The sequence below is a fragment of the Bos javanicus genome, chromosome 4 (assembly GCF_032452875.1).
Source record: "Bos javanicus breed banteng chromosome 4, ARS-OSU_banteng_1.0, whole genome shotgun sequence".
Taxonomy (NCBI): domain Eukaryota; kingdom Metazoa; phylum Chordata; class Mammalia; order Artiodactyla; family Bovidae; genus Bos; species Bos javanicus.
In genome coordinates this window covers 51,254,626-51,274,460 of record NC_083871.1, presented here as the reverse complement: position 1 = coordinate 51,274,460, position 19,835 = coordinate 51,254,626, and the positions used below count along the sequence as shown (strand labels likewise).

Sequence of the window (19,835 nt, the reverse complement as noted above, 5' to 3'; positions counted from 1 at the left end):
AAATTATTGAGCCAAATACAGAATAAAAATCCTTTACTACGTGGAGATGCTATACTATTCCCTACATAAGAGAGTAGATTTTTTGGACTCAGTCTATCATTTGAAAACCTTTCTGAAATCCAATTCATTCTGTTTTTATGTCCTGTCATCAAGTACAGCCTCAACAACTCCTACACTCTCTTTTTTCTTTCTAGCTTCACTGTAAGCAAGCTCTTCTACTTGCTGACAACTAAGTGTGATTAACATTCCATTTTTCTTTGCCTATTTCTTATATTAGGAGATTCAGCCATTCACTCAACAAGTAATTATTGGCAATCAGTGTACAAAGTGAAATAGAAGAAAAAGCTACATTCCTAGCCTTCAAGGAGCTCATACTATGTGTCAGTGAACATAAAAGCCCAAATAAGCCTCACTGCCTTGAACTATAGCTGGGTGGGACTCAGAGGTAAACAAAGCTTACTGCTCTTCATCAGAGGTAGTTGTCATATCTGGAGAGATCAGACAAGCCTTTATTTGGGGTGTCCTTAGAGTACGACTTCCCTGGTGGCTCAGACGGTCAAGCGTCTGCTACAATGTGGGAGACCCGGGTTCAATCCCTGGATCAGGAAGATCCCCTAGAGAAGGAAATGGCAATCCATTCCATTACTATTGCCTGGAAAATCCCATGGAATGAGAAGCCTGGTAGGCTACAATCCATGGGGTCGCAAAGAGTCGGACACAACTGAGCGACTTCACTTCACTTCAGAGTATTTAAAACAGGGACTGCCATGTCTTATTTTAACTAGTCATGTACAACACAGTACTTTACTGGGAACCTGCCATGCGGTAGTCATGGTATGTGTGTGTGTAGGGGGTGGGGAAAACGAAAGTTTGTGTGTTTATTCTAGATGAAATTTCAGAGTAATTCTAGATGAAGGCTGGAAAACAGTATGGAGGATACAGTCAGAGGATATAAACTTTCAGTTATAAGATGAGTAAGTTTGGGGGGGTTAATACTGTATTTATTATATACTTGAAAATTGCTGAGAGAGTAGACAGTAAATGTTCTCACTGCAAGAAAGAAATGGTAATTATATGAGGTGATGGAAATTCTAGCTAATGATACAGTGGTAATCATTTTGTAATATTTGGGCATCATATCAACACCCTGTATCCCTTGCACTTACTGTTATATCTCAAAAAATTAAAAAAGGTCAAATGAACAGATTAAGTGGAACAATGTCCTAGAATGGAAGACAGAGTGGCACTGACTTTGTTCGGTGGGCGATGGAAGAATGGACAGGAATCACGAAGAGCTTCTAATCAGGGGTCTGGTGATCTGTGAAGGATGTTCAGGGAGGAGAAAAGGAGGGCAGAGCAGCCACTTACAGGTAAGTAGACAAGACAGAGTAAAAGGAGGCATGAAGTACGATGGTCCTGACGGGGATGGATGAAAAAGGCCCACTGAGGCCCACTTGGCAGGACGCGACCATGGACTGGCTGTGTGACAGGAATGAGTGCTTCGTGAATCAGAGGACCTGGGGGGTTCTAGACGGTCTTAACATAGCTTTAAAAATTAAGATAGTTGAAAACACTGAAGAACAAACTCCCAAATTTTCACATAAAACTTAGGTTTCTTGCTTCTTCCTGCAAGTCACAAAACCCATGAAATTGCATCTCCACTCAGCTGCTTAGAGCTGAGAGCTGCTGTTCTCATGGAGATAGGGACAGGCCTCCCTCCCTCCTGCCCCCACCAGCCTGCTTCACTCCTTTGTGTAGCTTACGGCACGTGTGGGCATTTAGGTTTTCAGGTCTGCCAACGCGACCTGAGTTCCAAGTGTGGGGGCCAAGAGACTCACTGAATTGGGAAATTAGGAAGAAGAGTTATTTTTAGAAAGGTGCTCCTCAAAGATTTAGAAACGCTGAGCTGGTCACCTTAGCATCCTTCTTGACCTAACTCACTGTTTTCAGCCTTTTTTTTTTTTTTTAGCTAAGCTTAGAACAGAGTTCAGTCTAATTGCTGTTTACCCTGATAGGACAAGACACACCATATTTTAATTTCTTACTCTGAAATGAAGACTGAATATTGAAAAAGTGTAGGGGGTTTTTGCTATAAAACTAAGGGGGAGAAATGGGGGGCGCAGATGAGTTTTTGAGGAGCAGCAGCAGCAGGCAGTGATTGAGGTCAGGTTCAGGATTCTGACTGCTTGGTTTATGTCTGCACTGCTGTGTCCTCGCTGTGGCATCCATGGGCCAGCACTTAACCTCTTGTCTCAAGTGTTTATAAACCAGGGAGGTTAGAATAGGGCTTAAGTGTGTTAGTCACTCAGTTGTGTTTGACTCTATGTGACCCCATGGACTGTAGCCTGCCAGGCTCCTCTAAACATGGAATACTCCAGGCAAGAATACTGGACTGGGTTGCCATTACCTTCTCCAGGGGATCTTCCTGACCCAGGGATTGAATCTGGGTCTCCTGTATTGCAGGCAGATTCTTTACTGTCTGAGCTACCAGGGAAGCCCCAAATAGGGCTTACCAGAGACAAAGCTTAATAAACATTAGCTTTTATTAGTATTGTCAGAGAAAACAGTTTTCTGTCACTTACTCTCACTACTTTCTGGCAAAGAATCGCCTGGGCACTACACCAACATTCAGATTCTGGTGGAGTTTTCCTGTCCCCAAAATGTGCTTCTATGTCTGTGGACTCCTCAGTCTGTCTCTAAATTGCCTCTTAATTGTATTTCTTGGCTTAGAACTCCTGGTAATTTCCATCTTCCTCAGCCTGGTCACCAGCTACAGGATATCTCCCTTGATCACAGGTCCAAAGATGAAAATTGCCCCTTCCCCTAAAGAAGAGACCTGAATTTGCACTTTATTGCATCCTAACTCAGCTCACAACCACCTCTCTCCTTCACCCCATCCCCAGGTTCTCTGAGGTTTTGAGCCCATAGAGACCAGAGGCTGCTCCATTGCAGTTTTGTTTCACTAGTCATTTATACTCTACAGGGTTATACTAACTGTGCCTGCGCTGGAGATGGGGGTGTTAAGCTCTGGAGCCTAAGATGGGGAATTCACGAAAATGCTGCATTAATTAATATGTTTAAATCACGGTTCTGCTGCTGTGTAGTTTGTGGCAAGTTACTGAAGCTCTTCATGCCTGTTTCCTCACCTTTGAAATGGAGATAATAATGCCGACTCAAGGGGCTTCCCTGGTGGTCCAGTGGTTGACAGTCCAGCTGCCCATGCGGAGACATGGGTTTGATCTCTGGCCAGGAAAGATCCCACATGCCAGGAGGCAACTAAGCCTGTGCACCACCACCACTGAAGCCTGGGCACCCTAGAGACTGCGAGCTACAACAAGAGAGCCCTCACACTGCAACTATTTACAGCGCATGCAGCAGTGAAGACCCAGCACGGCCAAAAATAAGTAAGTACTCTATCATGGCCTACACGGGAAAAAGAATGAAGAAAAGGGTGGGTCCCTGTACACGTATAACAGAGTCACTTTGCTATACGCCTGAAACTAACACAGCATTGTAAATCAACTATAACTCCAGTAAAAAAAAAAGGTTTTAAATGCTGGTGCCCATTCCACACTTCAGACAAACTAAACTAGAATCTCTCAGAGTGGGGAAAAAACCCAACTTGCATAGGGCTGTTGTGGAGACCGAGTGTGCTCACTTAGTCATGTCTGCCTCTTTGCGACCCTTTGGACTGTAGCCCGTCAGGCTCTTCTGTCCATGGAATTTTCCACTCAAGAATACTGGAGCAGGTTGTCATTTCCTACTCTAGGGGATCTTCCAGACCCAGGAATGGAACCCATGTCACATTACAGGAGGATTCTTTACCTGCTGAGCCACCGGGGAAGTCCAAATGAGTTAGTTAATGCGTGGTTTGTGTTTAGCAAAGTGCTGGTTAATGGCATACTAAGAATGAAGTGGAGGAAGCAGTGCACCCCAGGCGCAACAACAAGGGGTGCTCTGTTGTACAGAATTTATGAATAATAAAATTTACTAAAAAATCGATCGCTTATTACCACCGTGCAATTAATTCAAAACTGCACCAATGATACAACAGTTTCACTAAGGTGGACTGCTCCCACCACCCTGCCTCCTTTGGTATCCTCTAGTGCCAGTTATATACTACACTTCAAACAGATAATTTATAAACAGAATGCAGGATGCAGAACAGATGCAATGACACGTACATAAGTGTCTTTTTACAAGTGTCACCAGGGTTCCCAGTTTTCATCCCATAGCTGCGGCATAATTGAACAGTCTACTTAAATTTATCCCTAAGCACAACATTTTTTCCTTGCAATGGCTTAATTGACAAAACATGCCTTTTGGTTATCACAATTCAGTTTGCTGAGATGGTCTTACCACTACTGATGAACAGATCTACTAGCTGTTCCTTGGAGAAATCAGCATCCACTTCAGCTCTCACTATTTCACAGGGGAATCCTGCAGCCATTTGTCTGTGCTGTGATAAGAAGAGTGTGGTTAGTTCTGAACTCTTTCGAATTTTCAAAGAAAAGGAGAGGGTATGTGGTCAACCCATACCTTCAGGCAGAGTGCAAGCTGATGGGCGATGTAGTCTTGCAAGCTCCCTTCTGGGCCATGGAAAATGACATTATGATATTGCTCGACCTATTAATAAACCCAGAGAAGATCTTGGTAAAACTATTAGAAGATAAATATTAAATTATTGGTTTATTTACACTGTGTAGAATATCCTTTCTGATTGTTTTCCGCCTTTCAAAAGATTAAAAGTATTTTTCTAGGGATTGGCTTCATTCACTGGGCATATAGCCTTTCATTTTAATGTGAACACTGACAAACATAGTATTTTACACTTTACACAGTTGCTGCTGCTGCTAAGTCACTTCAGTCGTCTGTGCGACCCCACAGCCGGCAGCCCACCAGGCTCCCCGTCCCTGGGATTCTCCAGGCAAGAACACTGGAGTGGGTTGCCATTCCCTTCTCCAATGCAGGAAAGTGAAAAGTGAAAGTGAAGCCACTCAGTCGTGTCTGACTCTTCTCGACCCCATGGACTGCAGCCTACCAGGCTCCTCCATCCTGGAGTGGGGTGCCATTGCCTTCTCTGAATTTTACACAGTATTTACATGTTTATAGCAAGAGAGGGCCTTCTTTGAAAAAGTATACTCCTTTCTTTCCTCCATTTTCTACACTGAGGTTCAGTATACTACCTGGGAACACAGTTCCTAGTGTATTTTGTCCCTTATAGATATTCTGTAATTTTTTTTTATTATTATCCTTTACAGATGCTCTTTAGTTCAAATTTTCCCAATGCTTCTCTTACTTTTCAGAGGTTAAAATCGCAGTGAATGTTTTTCAGGAAATTTTAGACAACACAAAGAAAAATAAAGAAGCAGAATAAAAATCACCAAAGCAACCACTATAATATGGTTCATGTTTCCTTCCAGTTTTCTTCTCTGCACAGTTGATATGCATGTATTTGGTTTTTAAGCATACAGGAGTGCCATCTTTTTACACCTATTGTATATGAGAGAATACCTTTGTGTTGACTTTTTACATAAAGGACATCTTCATGAGAATAAAATACTTGGATCAACTCTTTATATGATCCCACTGAATTTCAGAAATCTAGGTAGAGTCTGGCTGACCACTTTTCCTTTGTTAAAAAAATAAAAAGTCTCCTTCCTGGAAGCCTATAGTGATTTTAAAAACTCTTTATCCCCATGTATAAAAATATCTCAATTAAGAACAGGTGGAGATGTAGTGGGTGCTAAGATGGAAAGTCAATGAATGATGTTTTACGCAGGACAAGGGCAATGATGTTTAGAGTGAAATCGGGGTGGAGATCAGCCTCCCACACCTCCATAATCCAGCGCTGTGCTCCCATGCTGGGGAGGTTTCTTCCTAGAAAGGTTTGGCAGAAAAGGACCCACACAAGTGAAGCACCAACCTAACCAGTACCGTTGACAAAGTTCATACGAGGACTGAAGATTGAGCCACCCAGACTTAGAAATGTGTTAAGACACGACAGGTCTTTTTTCTCTTTTTAATCTGCGATGGGACGACGTAAGGACATGGATGTGTATCCTTGTGCTGCCTTTGCTCTGCTGTGCTCTGATCAGTTTGTCCCTTTTATATAACAGGGAAGGTCACATCCTAGAGGGTGACCAGAGTGGACTTTCGTGAAGACAGTGACTATGCCCCTGGATCCTACAGGAAAAGGCAGATTCTGAGATATGAAAGGAAGGCTTGAGGGAAAGCCCTTAGTATGGAAGGAAAAGGGAACTCCTTCCTTACCTGGGGCCTTTAAGACCTGAGCTTTGGCCTCCCAGGAGACCCTGACATGTTTAGACAAACTCCTAGGAAGGGAAGGGAAACCAGGCTTGACCACTAGGTGTCAGACAATGGGCTGAGGAAGGAAGTGATCCTAAAGGGGCCCCTTGAGGTTGCACTGGGGACTGAGTTTTAGGCTCTGAAAGACAATTTACCTGGTAGCCGCCAGTGATTTCATCTTATTTTAAATATTATTCTACCACTGTTAAGCCTTCAATAAAAAAGGGAAGAGTTGGATTCACAGTGAGGGTAGGGCAGCAACAGAGAGACTAGCGTGTCTGGAAGAAGAATGGCAGTGGCTGCAGCTGCCTGACAAACATCAGGATCCTAAAATGAGAGGCTGAGCTCAGCAGCGACTGGCCTGGGCTGTTTTCCGTGGAACCGCGACTCTGAAAACCAAGCAGTGGTAAAGGTGCCAGCCAGGACCAAGCCTGGGACAGGGCCTCCCTCAACGACACAGGAGAGATAACATCCCAGAGAGTTCAGCTGAGGCTCTGCTTCTAGGTAGTGAGGCCGTGGCACCACAAGACTTCAGGGGTAAGCTTTTATTAAAGAAGAATTATTACAGCACAGTCTGTTCTCATTTGTACCTATGTGATAGGGGGGAAGCTTGGGGATACACAGATTGTTCTTGTCATTAAAAATTGTTGCCCATTGCCCAGATTTATCTAGTTACGGTCTCTTTCTTCCAATTTTAAATGAAATAGGGTAAATCCTTTGGACATGTGCAAACTTTTTTCAGCTTGGAAATTTTGTCTTCCATTATGCTTTTGTTAATTTCTCCTCTTCTAGTTCTAAGGCACACCTGTAAGGCTTAAGTTCCCTTGCTGTGCTCTGTGAGGACACCTGTCCCTTCATCATTACCCTAACTCTGTCCTTCTCTTCTACACTCACAACCCTTAATGGAACTTTCTCGTACCACCTCTGTTCTGCTCTTTATGATCTCAAGTACAATTTCAATGAGGCCATTGCATTTTGGGTTGTTCTTTGTTGAGCTCCTTGCCTCATCCATCTGCTTTCCAACCCTTTTCCTTTTCATCTTATCCTGCCCTCCACCATGGCTTTCTTGCTCTGCTTTCACAATCTACCTCCTTGCATCCTCTAGAGAATGAACATAATCGCCCAAAGTTCTTTGTTCTTTTTTTAAAAGTTATTTTTAAGCTGTGTTCTTCTCAGTTTTCAGGAAGGTTTTGTTCTTTTCTGCAGTATTCTTCCATAGTATAATGTTAAGTTGTCATGGGTATTTATCTACTGTGAAGCGACAGGAAGAATTCTGCAGTAAAGCAGGATGTGTGGACCATTACTGATTTCACTCACTGCCCACTGATCTTCCAGCTGAATTAGGTCACTAGACGGATGGCAGGCTGGTGTCTAACATTTCTAGTTAAACTCCAGGATCCAGCACTGGCTGCTGTGGACTAAGGTCCTGCTGTTTCCCTTGGGAGACAAGTGCATGAGCTGAACTGCAGACCCGGGAAGCAGGATGCTCCTGTACCCAGCCCATTGAGAGTGCAGATAGAATATGCTTCCCGATGCAGCACAGTCTCATCAAAGCCCGTGATCTCTGCTCAGGGATTTCTAGGATCCAACCTCTGAACAGCTGCGGAAGGACCTGTGCTGCCGGGGTGGAGCAAAGTATCATGGTGCTGCCAAAAGCAGAAGCAGTGAAGGAGGTATGCTCAATTTTCTAACTGCTAGTAAATCTTGCTTTTTTTTTTGAATCATTAGTAAAGATGGATAAGAGAAAGATAACAATATTTTCCTATCTCATCTCAGGTAGGCCTCAAATAAATAAACCTGACAATCTCTTGCTCCTCAAGTTAGTGAAAAAATTTTCTAGATTCTTGCCCAAGGAAGACCTCAGTTCTATTTTTCTCTGTTACTATGAAGCTTTATCCCTTTTTAAAAGTACTTTAGTGGGAAATTGTGTGTTAGGTGCTGCTTGGCAGGTGCAATTTTAAAGCAGAAATCTTGAGCTCTCCAAATTAATCCCAAATTGCCATGAATTACTGGGTAGAAATTCTCTCACCAAGAATGGATAGTTTCACACTAGTGAAACAGGCACAGATTTTCAAGGTTTACTGAACAGTCTGTGCTGTGTGCTGCACTTAGTCGCTCAGTCGTGTCTGACTCTCTGTGACCCCATGGATTGTAGTCTGCCAGGCTCCTCTGTCCATGGGCATTCTCCTGGCAAGAATACTGAAGTGGGTTGTCATGCCCTCCTCCAGGGGATCTTCCCAACCCAGGTCTCCTGCATTGCAGGCAGATTCTTTACCAGCTGAGCCACCAGGGAAGCCCAAGAATACTGGAGTGGGTAGCCTATCTCTTCTCCAGTGGATGTTCTTGACCCAGGAATCAAACCAGGGCTCCTGCATTGCAGGCGAATTCTTTACCAGCTAAACTACCAGGGAAGTCCACTGAGATTTTCAACCAATACTGCTATTTAATCTTGTCTCACTTTTGAAAACAAGTTTAGCCATCCTGTCAAACTGCCTACATTTTCTTAAGATTGACTTTGAAGTCATGTAACAGCAAGAGACCCAACTTCACAGATAAGCCGTCTTCAATTCCAGCACCTCATTTGTTCTCAGACTGTTGGTTCTCAGGAAAGACAGAAAAATTTTACTGAAAGGCCATTCACTAGTAGTAAGCATGTCTGTTCACACAGTCTTACATCCTTTCCAGAATATAGATAAATAAATTCAGTAAGTAAATCAAGGTAAAAGACTTCTAGATCATTCAGACATTCTAATGCAAGCATCCTATTAGTGGGTTTCTACTTATTTCACGCATTATCTATTTTTTTGTGAATGATATTTTGTTCTAGCTCATCAAATGATACAGTTGTGTTGGTTACCATTTAAGAGCTGAACAGAAAAATTGATTATGGAAGCCCCTTGCTATATTTAAACTGGTGAAAACATGCAAAACTATGCCAAGAAAACATATTTATCTGTTTTAGAGTTACCATGTTATTTCTCCAAATAGCAAGGCCTGAGGTTTAAAAAATACACATGCTCCATGCTTCCAGCAGAGGGCAGCTCTAAAGATAGACAGATAGGTAGACAGGAAGGTAAACAGATTAGGGGAGGCGAGGGTAGTAAATATTTTAACTATGTTGAAAGGAGATCTGCTTTTTGAAACCCAACTTCTAAAAGGTGAATTGTAGTCCCCAGATTTATCTTCTAAGTGCGTGCTTACAGTGTGACATTTCTGCCTATTAGTAAAGGGACACAGGGCTTGTTATCACAATTGGTACCAATCCCTTTTATTCTTGTGTCTTCAGAGCCTATTCAGGAAGCTCTCATCACATGCCAATTAGTGCTTTGTGAGGCAAGTGAATTCTGGATAAATGGAGACAATGACCTTCACAAAGGCCCATCTATCCCTCTATCTTTGTTTCCCTCCACAGTGTTTTTCTGCAGAATGGAGTTTACCCGAGGGGCTGTCGTCCTGTTACAGCCAATGTGGCACCTGCAATGTGTTTTCAGACTCGTGGCATTATTTTAAAGCAATCAACTTCACGTTTGGTCAGAGTTTCACTTGTCTGAGGAAAAGCTTCTACTACCTGAGACAGTTTTTAGGCCAAGCTGTGCTGAGATGCTGAACTCAAAAAAGAACGAAAAATAAAAGGTCTTTACGGAGCTAATGAAACTGGGATGGCTATAGGTTAAAGGGTCATGCTTTATAGCTAAGACTTTCATTACAACCTCTCTGAAAACTTAATTTTAAAGAACTAATTTATATATGACTTCAGAGCCACAGAGAATACAGTTACTGTCAACTTACTCATGTAGAATCCCCCCAAATAATACTGGAACATCCAGCATCAGGCATAACCAAAGCCGGGGGTCTTTCATGCTAGTGTTTTTAGGCATTTGCTGAGGTCTCTCTTTATAGAATAGGTACAAAGAATGATGGAATTCAAGAAAAATTCCAGTTCACATACAGAGAGACACCCACACTATATGCTTTCAAAAATGAGCTTCAGTTCAGTTCAGTCACTCAGTTGTGTCTGACTCTCTGTGACCCCAGGGACTGCAGCATGCCAGGCTTCCCTGTTCATCACCAATCCCAGAGCCTACTCAAACTCATGCCCATCATGTCGGTGATGCCATCCAACCATCTCATCCTCTGTCATCCCCTTCTCCTCCTGCCTTCAATCTTTCCTAGCATCAGGGTCTTTTCCAATGAGTCAGTTCTTCATATCAGGTGGCCAAAGTATTGGAGCTTCAGCTTCAGCATCAGTCCTTCCAATGAATATTCAGGACTGATTTCCTTTAGGATGGACTGGTTGGATCTCCTTGCTGTCTAAGGGACTGTCAAAAGTCTTCTCCAACACCACAGTTCAAAAGCATCAATTCCTCCGCACTCAACTTTCTTTATAATCCAACTCTCATATGCATACATGCTAGCTGGCTGCATACCAGCCCCTCCCCGCCAGGAGGTAGAGAGGCAGGCTTGTGACAGCCAGAGCTGGAAGGCAAGGGGCTGCTACAATCTCAGCCCCAGAGGTGACATCTTCCACCAAACTGTGAGCAGGCTCCCAGCTGCTAACCTGTCTTCCTGAGATCCTGGATGCCTGACATCCACCAGGAGGGCCGCAACCTGAGATCAGCTCTCCAGAGGAGACACACAGCACACCTGAGACGGTGCTCTCGCGGCACGTCCGGGAAACCAAGCGGCCGAGACTGGGGAGGTGATTTGCCAAGCACCTGGTTGCCTGAGCTTCTTAGACCTGGGAAGGGCACAAAACACACACCCAACCCACAGAGACTGAGCCAGAAGCGTTTGAGTGTCTTCTGTAGAGGCACAGGTCAGCAGTGGCCTGCCGCAGGGGCTCTGGGTGCAGGAGACCTGGGTATGGCATAAGCCGTCATGGAGGAGGTCGCCATTAACCACACCATAGAACCACCAGAACTCACACAGGACTGGGGAAACAGACTCTTGGAGGGCACAAACAGAACCTTGTATACACCAGGACCAAGGAGAAAGGAGCAGTGACCTCACAAGAGACTGCCCCAGACTTGCCGTGAGTGTCCAGGAGTCTCCGGCAGAGGTGTGGGTCAGCAGTGGCCTGCTGCAGGGTTGGGGGCACTGAGTGCAGCAGTGCATGCATGGGATCTTTTGAAGGAAGTCGCCGTTATCTTCATTACCTCCACCATAGTTTGGCCTTAGGTCAAGCAACAGGGAGGGAACACAGCCTCGCCCATCAACAGAATATTTGATTAAACATTTACTGAACACAGCTCCACCAATCAGAACAAGACCCAGTTTCCCCCTCAGTCAGTCTCTCCCAGTAGGAACCTTCCATAAGCCTCTTATCCCTATCCATCAGAGGGCAGATAGAATGAAAACCACAATCACAGAAAACTAACCAAACTGATCACATGGACCACAGCCTTGTCTAACTCAATGAAACTATGAGCCATGCTTTGTAGGGCCATCCAAGACGGACGGGTCATGGTGGAGAGTTCTGACAAAACGTGGTCCCCTGGAGAAGGGAATGGCAAACCACTTCAGTATTCTTGCCTTGAGAACCCCATGAACAGTATGAACAAATGAGCTTATGGAAACCATAAAAGCCAAGATCAGACCTGGTTACTAACTTTGAATAAAGACAGGCCATTACACACTAGCACAAAAGTAGTAACTTGGGTATATAACTATTTAAAAAGACTGTAAGATATAACTCTTAGATATAATTTCCCCCTTATCACCTGGCCTCTAGCACTCCTGAACTCTTCCTGCCCCAGGTTTTCCACTAGGACCTGACCCAGTATTGTCCCTCCATGCCCTGAAAAGGGGCTGATAAGCTTTTATGGGCAATGTTAAGATATATAGCCATCATTTATAGCATCATTTCTATGGGAATATAGCAAATTTATTTTGGGACTATATGAAGATTAAGTAGAACCTCCTAGTGACGATTCTTGATGATGAGCATGGCACATACTGAAGTGGACAGTCAATGTAATTCTCAAGAATCGTGTTCATAGGGATTCAGAGTTCTACATTTAAAAACAGGTATCAGATAAGGCTGATCTACTCAAGTATTTTTCTACTTTAATAGTTATTCACAGTCACTGAATTATTAAATTATGGAGTTATTAACAAGCTAATAAAAGTTGCAAACTGGCTTAGAGAAAAGTTTGAGATAAAAAAATTCAACTAATAAGTTATTAGCGATTCAAACTCAATTAAATTAAATGCCTCCTTATTAACTCAAGGATGGAGACTTAAAATGCACTTGTATTCTTTAACTATTCAGCGAAAGAACAATATATAAAATTAACATCATTTAAATAAAAAAAAGTCTGATTTAAAGGTTTCACTCCATTTGGTTTTCTGCATGAGTGCTTCAATACATGAATTCTATTTACCTCATTTACACATACTGTGCTTCCCACATGGATCAGCTGTAAAGAATCCATCTGCCAGTGCAGGAGACGTGGGTTCAATCCCTGGGTAAGGAAGATCCCCTAGAGGAGGAAATGGCAACTCACTCCACTATTCTTGCCTAGGAAAAAATCCCATGGACAGAAAAGCCTGGCGGGCTTCAGTCCACGGGGTCTCAAAGAGCAGAACACAACTGAGTGACTGAGCACGTGCTAGGTTTCTTCAATCAGGTCCAACTCTTTGAGACTCTATGGACTGTAGCCCTTCAGACCCCTCTGTCCATGGGATTCTCTAGGCAAGAATACGGGAGTGGACGGCCATTTCCTTCTCCAGGGGATCTTTCGGACCCAGGGATGGAAGACGTGTTTCTTACGTCTACTTGCACTGGCACGCGTGTTCTCTACCACTAGCGCCACCTGGGAAGCCCTAACCACACACACATACAGTAAAACCGTTTACTACAACTATGTCTAATCCAATAGATTAATAACTAGTATAAACTCTGATAACATGCATAAGAATGGAAGGCAGCCTAGGTTCCATTCCTTAGGTGCTACCACTTTCTCCCTGAGGATCCTGAGCAAATAGTCTTGGTCTGTTCACCTTTAAAATGAGAGTAACTGGTATAAGTAGCCATCTCATAGAAGGATTAAAGGAAACCATCTATATACTTATAACAAAGCTTGGCATACACAGGCATGCTGGTCTGGTTCCAGACCACTGCAGTAAAGTATCTCAATAAAGCAAGTCACATGACTTTCTCGGTTGCCAGTGAATATAAAATTTATGTGTTTTTTTTTTAAATAAAATTTATGTTTACACCATACTGTCATCTATTAAATGTTTAAAAAGCAATGTGCATACCCTAATCCACTGTGCCACCTGGGAAGCCCAATTAAAAAAGACTTTATTGCTAAAAAATGCTAACCATCATCTGGGCCTTCAGCCAGTAGTAGTGGTAGGAATATCAAAGATCATGGATCACAGATCACCATGACAAACCTAATAATGAAAAAAATTTGAAATATTGGGAGAATTACCATAAGAAACAGGAAATGAGCAAATGCTGGTGGAAAATAGTGGCAACAGACTTCCCCACACAGGACTGTCAACAAACCTTCAATTTGTTGTTAAAAAAAAATTAAAATAAAGCAGTATCTACAAAGTCCAATAAAACAAGGTATGTTTAAAATAAATACTCAAAACTCGGGTATTACTAGGTTTCCATGTCTACTGTATAGCTTGTCAACACTTCAGTTATTGTGGTGTATGTTCCTCTAGCTCAAATCCTACCAGCGGCTTCCTATCATAACTGGAATAAAATTCAAAGTCCCTGCTTTGGTCCTGCATGATCTGGCTTCTGGTCATCTCTCAAACCTCACTGCCAGCCTAGACACATCTGTACCAGCTGTTCTTTCTGCTTCAGATACCCTCCTCAAGGCTTCTACCTTCACTTCATTTAGTTTTCTGTCTATGCATCATAATAGAAAGATTTCTCCTAATAACTCCATTCAAAAGCTCTTTCTGCCACCCCTTTCATTAGCTCTTTACCTCCTTATCTGCTCTATTTCTCGTTACACTTATAATTAGTACTGGATATCACGTTACAGATGTATTTATCCATCTGGGGCAGATACTGTACACATACTTACACAGCTTACAGTGTAAGCTCCATGAGGTCAAGGAATGCAGCTTATACATAGCTATATCCTAAGTTTCTAAAACACTGCCTGCATTTAGGAGCTTCTCAACAAATAACAACCAAATTAAATAACTAAACAGGATATAAGAATACATCACAGATGGCCAATCTCCATAAAGGGTTTATAATCTTTTATAGAAGGAGAATCGAGGAGGACACAGCAACCCATTCCAGTATTTTTGCCTGGAGAATCACATGGACAGGGGAGCCTGGCAGGCTGCAGTCCATAGGGTCACAGAGAGTTAGACACCACTGCAGTGACTTAGCATGTACGCAAAGAAGGAGAAACAGTCACAATGACTATGTGTTTGTTATCCTTGCCTGTTTTTATTTAGTTGCTAAGTCATGTCCAACTCTTCTGTGATCTTCCCGACCCAGGGATCAAACCCACACATCTCCTGCATTGGCTTGCAGATTCTCCACCAACTGAGCCACCAGGGTCACTTTAAATTTTAAAGTGATTGCTTCGATCCCTTGGTCAGGAAGATCCCCTAGAGGAGGGCACAGCAACCCACTCCAATATTCTTGCCTGGAAAATCCCATGGACAGAGGAGCCTGGTGGGCTACAGTCCAAAGAGCTGCAAAGAGTCGGACACAACTGAAGTGACTTAGCACGCATGCAGTATGACTAGCAGAAATTCCATTTGACTGAGCCAGTCAGTCAAGACTAATGTACAGTTGTAATCTGGTTGCATCACCTTTCTAGTCATTTTATCATCTCAACAGGTGATTGAAAAGCCCTGATTCTACCCACTGATATTACTGAGAGCCTAGACTCACATTCCTGAAATCCAGTTGGTCACATAACTTTAACCTTCACTGAAGCAAAGGAATAAGACAGCTTTCTTTCCCGTTTCCATGTAACCCTCAGGCTTTCTTTGATCCTTCATAGAGAGAGGAGCAAATAGCAAAAAAAAAAAGAGAGAGAGAGAGAGAGAAGGGCTGGGGGTGGGGTGGGCGGAGAAAGTATCAGATTTAGAAGACACTCTGTCTCCTAAATTGTGAAGCCTTTGAATGTTTATATGCTGTTTTTAGAAAGGTCAATCCCAGTGGTAAACCTAGCTAGATCAATGGAAAGATTTTGAAAACTTCTTTCCATCAGGATCAAAGACGTCAATTCAGTTAATGGAAACAACTTGTGTAAAGGGTCAGAGTCAAAGCCATTCATTTTTTTTTTTTTTAAGCTTTCCAAATTAAGGCAAGATGATGGTTCAATGTTTTATACCTTCAATATTAGTTTGAGATGCATTTCACATGCAGAGACATATGTGTGTGTCAGGGACTTGCTGACACAAGGCTTTATCACTCACTGGTTTGTGGTAAGTGGCTCATGGCCTTGAGCATGTTCTTACCTCTCTGCTTCTTCAGGTTCCTGGTCTATAAGATGGACAGTGTTGGCTACCTCATACTGCCTGGCACATGATAAGTACTGGACAAATGCAAAGCATTAAATCTATCCATTTTGTATCTAGAATTTGCTACTCTTTCCTAATAATCATATTCCCTTCTTCCTTTTAATAACAGAACTTCCTTTTAATAACAGTTTTAGCTGAATGCCTGGTTGCCCAGCAAGTCCACACTCCCAGTTTGGTGTGAACACGTGTCTAATTCCTTGGGCAGGAAGGGTGTGTGCAGCTTCTCTGAAAGGCAGGGACTTGCCCTCCTGGCTCTCCTCCCTCAGGCTGGACCCTGGGAGCACTGACTGACTGACCAAGCCCACACATGACCCCTAAGGGCGAGGAGCTTGGGAGAGAGATGGAACTGAGACCCTGAGACCCTGCACCTTCTGCCTCCCTGGGCCCCTCACATATGCTGGGACTCCTGTGTTTGAGAAAATAAACTTCTGTACTGTCCAAGCTATAATTGCTTCTGTTGAAGTGGCAAACCAATATAATACTAACGCTAGCATATTTACTTAATTTTAAATTGAGTAGGTTTACAGCCAGGCATCTTGATAGCTACAGTCATTCTCTTCCATATTAATGAGCAATTACTTGATGCCAAGTCTTTGTTAGGAAAAGACACCCTCCTCCTGCCCAAACTATAAAAGTTGGCAGGTTACATGCAGTCTCTCGGTCCCAGCAATTTCCAGGCAAGATACCAGCAGTTTTCCAGGGAGGGGGCCCTGGAAAGGTCATGAGCTCAGAGCACAGGGGAAGGAGGGGCTCACACAGCTCTCAACGTAAAACTGAGCAACCAACTAATCCTCACTGGGGCCAGGAGCGTAAGACTCCACCTGGCAGGTCCACCTACCAGTCTGAGGTAGTTCTGCAGCATCTGAAGAGGGATCATAGACGCGTAGGTCACACTACTGAGGCAGCCCTCCTGAGGCCCTGAGAAAAGGAAACACACAGAAGGAAGATGGGCTCTTCATGTCAACTGTAAGAATGATCAAAACCTAACAGAGCCGAATGTAAGATACAAGATGGTTATTGACTTCTGTAGGCAGAGCTGACATGTGGCCAAGAGGAACCAGTGTGCGTTTACCATCGTGAAAATGCTGACACCTTGGACTGGCTGAGAAACAGCCCCTGCCGTGGCTCCCAAGAGTTCCTCAGCTGGCCTGAACTCCCCCAGGGGGAGCCCACCTATCCCCTGTCAATCACGACCAGGACCTTCACATCCAGGTTCCAACACTGTAGCTTGTATCTTCTCTGATTGCTGGATTCAATATTCTACTGCTTATAAGCCATGTATAATACCAATCCTCAGAAGTTCTAGCTTTGCCAGCATCAATGTACAGGTGCATTCCCAAATTCTGACCCCCACATCCACCCCCTTCTGTGTGCTGCCTGCCACTCTCTCAACATGGCGTTCGAGCCTGAAGGAATTTTCTGGAATGGTCTCAGGCTTTTTAAAAAAAAAAAAAAAACTTAGGTCAAATAATCAAATAAAACTTTATTAGTTGAAACTGAATTTTTAAAAGCTCCATTCCCAAACCTGGGAAATACATGATAAAATCAGTAGCCTTTTAGCATTAAGGGCTGGGAAACTGAGAATTCCTATACTACTTACTAGCTGCACACACTCAGAAAAGAACATCAATCTCTCTGAACCTCAACTTCCTTATACATAAAATGAGGATAAACAGAGATACCTATCTTAATTACGCTGTTGTAAGGATTACATGAACTTATACTTGTCATGTTCTGTAAACAGCAGGACCAAGCACACAGTAGATGCTCACTGAAGATTAGCTTGTACCATAATAATCACATTCGTCATATGCTGTACTTGACAGCAATAAGACACTTCTCTTAACATGGTATCTGTCACTTTCTTATCAGCACATCAGCTTTTTCCTAATGAGAAATGCAATCAGAGTTGCAGCAATCAGTGATCAGAACAGACATCATCACAGGTGTCAAAAACATGGCTTTTGATTTTTCTTCTCCTTAGTCAAATATTTCAAAAAATATCTAACTACTCAGTAATGGGAGTCATGCATGCATGGCTTGGGGACACAGGACAAAATCATGAATCATGAAACACTCATGATGCAAACTCTCAACATCGCCTCAGTTTGGAATACCCTTACCTGACAAAAGCACAGTGACCTGCTCTGCTTTATTCGTTCTCATGAAGTCCCATGGGGACTGGGTGAAGCTCTGACCTGCTGACCATGGCACATTTCCTAGTTCAAAAAAAGGAAACATGTGAAATGTCATGTATGAAACGAGATGCCAGTCCAGGTTCAATGCACGATGCTGGATGCTTGGGGCTGGTGCACTGGGACGACTCAGAGGGATGGTATGAGGAGGGAGGAGGGAGGAGGGTTCAGGATGGGGAACACATGTATAATTTTTTTTTTAATTAAAACTGAATTAAAAAAAAAAAAGGTAAAAGGAAATATCAAGAGACGCTTAAAAGGAATTCTTATAAGAGTCAATGTACACTCTCCTGTGTGAGACCCTAGAGGACTCTAGAGCTTGGACTGTCAGAGACACAGACTATGGAAAGGGTCACACAAAGGGTTAACTCCAGCATAACTTTCACTGACAGTCAGTGGGAGGCCTGCAAGCTATAGGGATTGAACAAAATCGAGAATGCAAATATAAACAATATGTCCAGGGTGTAGTTTTTAAGAACAAAGGACATGACACCCTTCCATGGTTCCTCCAGTGCCTGCTTCACAAAGCTGGAGCACGTTGAATGAGGCCAGAGATCCTTTATGATCTGGTCCCTGACACCCTTTCCAACACATTTTTGGATTCACAGGCAACTTCAGGGGCTCAGAATATATCAAACCTTTCACAGTCTGGGCTCTCTGCTCACTCTTGCTCAGAAAAAACGGCCCCGCTCTGTAAGTGTCCATTCTGGGGAGGGAGCAGTCATAAGCACTTACATTCATCCCTTCCTTCCATAGATCAATTCCTAAATGCCTGTCCTCTGCACGCCCCCAAAATGCATATATAGCTCACCCGTAACTCACTGTTTCTCTGTTGCCCTTGGTCCCTTTAATCCAGCTTAGGTTATTGATACAGTACAGTTTCTCATATACACACATAATAACAGTATTATGGAGGCATACCTCCTTTTATTGTGCTTTGTTTTTTTGCATGTTGCAGTTATTGTTATTTACAAACTGAAGGTTCTTGATCTTGCATGCATCAAGTCTATCAGTGCCATTTTTCCAACAGCCCATTTGCTCACTTTGTGCCTGTGTCACATTTTTGGTAATTTCCACAATATTTCAAATGTTTTCACTCTCATTATATATGTTATGGTGATCTGTGATCAGTGATCTTTGATGTTACTACTGCAGAAAGATTATAACTTGCTGAAGGTTCAGATGATGGCAAGCACTTTTTAGCAAAAGTTTTTAATTTAGTATGTATAGTTTTTTAGACATTGCTACTGTACACTTAATAAACTGCAGTACATTGTAAGTAATTTTTATTTGCACTGAGAAACCAAAAAATACATGTGACTTGATTTATATTGGGAAACTTTTATTGCTGTGGTCTGGAACTGAACTTGTAGTATCCCTGAGGTATGCCTGTAGTCACCAATCATCAAGTGGCCACAGCCAGGTACCAAACTAAAGACCTAGCCCACTGAACTCAATGATTTTTTTAGATACGAAATGCTACTTGGGTTCCCAAGTACTCAGGGATAATAATGAACACCAGAACAGACTGGCCTTCGCACCCGCTGCTCACAGAAGTACATGGATCTGACGGTGAACAACCACCTGCCTTCCCCCAGTTTCCGGATTAGCCGGATAAGCGCTGATGACGGAGGGCCTTTTCCTTCAAAGCAGGGCTGCACTGACTTCATTTATTGGAAGTCAGAAGAACCACAGATCCCTGGGCAGACCCACACTTTAAATAACACTGCACCTGTGGGCAAATGAGGTCCTGAGAATCATTTGACTTCCTTTTCTAAATGTACTTCTAAAATGATATAATAATTCTGTAATAAT

General features: G+C 43.0%; 1 protein-coding gene across 3 annotated transcripts in view; it reads right to left on the bottom strand.

The window, feature by feature from the left end:
- Nucleotides 1-19,835, bottom strand: part of CTTNBP2 (cortactin binding protein 2) — a 170,232-nt gene that overhangs the window by 25,653 nt on the left and 124,744 nt on the right. For all 3 annotated transcript variants that reach the window (XR_009735897.1, XM_061414021.1, XM_061414022.1), the window contains 4 exons: nucleotides 17,949-18,044; nucleotides 16,664-16,743; nucleotides 4,540-4,626; nucleotides 4,360-4,459 (listed from right to left, as the gene is read on the bottom strand). Coding sequence is in view for 2 of the 3 variants with exons in the window: in XM_061414021.1 (XP_061270005.1) it covers nucleotides 4,360-4,459; nucleotides 4,540-4,626; nucleotides 16,664-16,743; nucleotides 17,949-18,044 (363 nt within the window). In the remaining variant the exon portion in view is untranslated. The remainder of the gene's footprint in view (nucleotides 1-4,359; nucleotides 4,460-4,539; nucleotides 4,627-16,663; nucleotides 16,744-17,948; nucleotides 18,045-19,835) is intronic.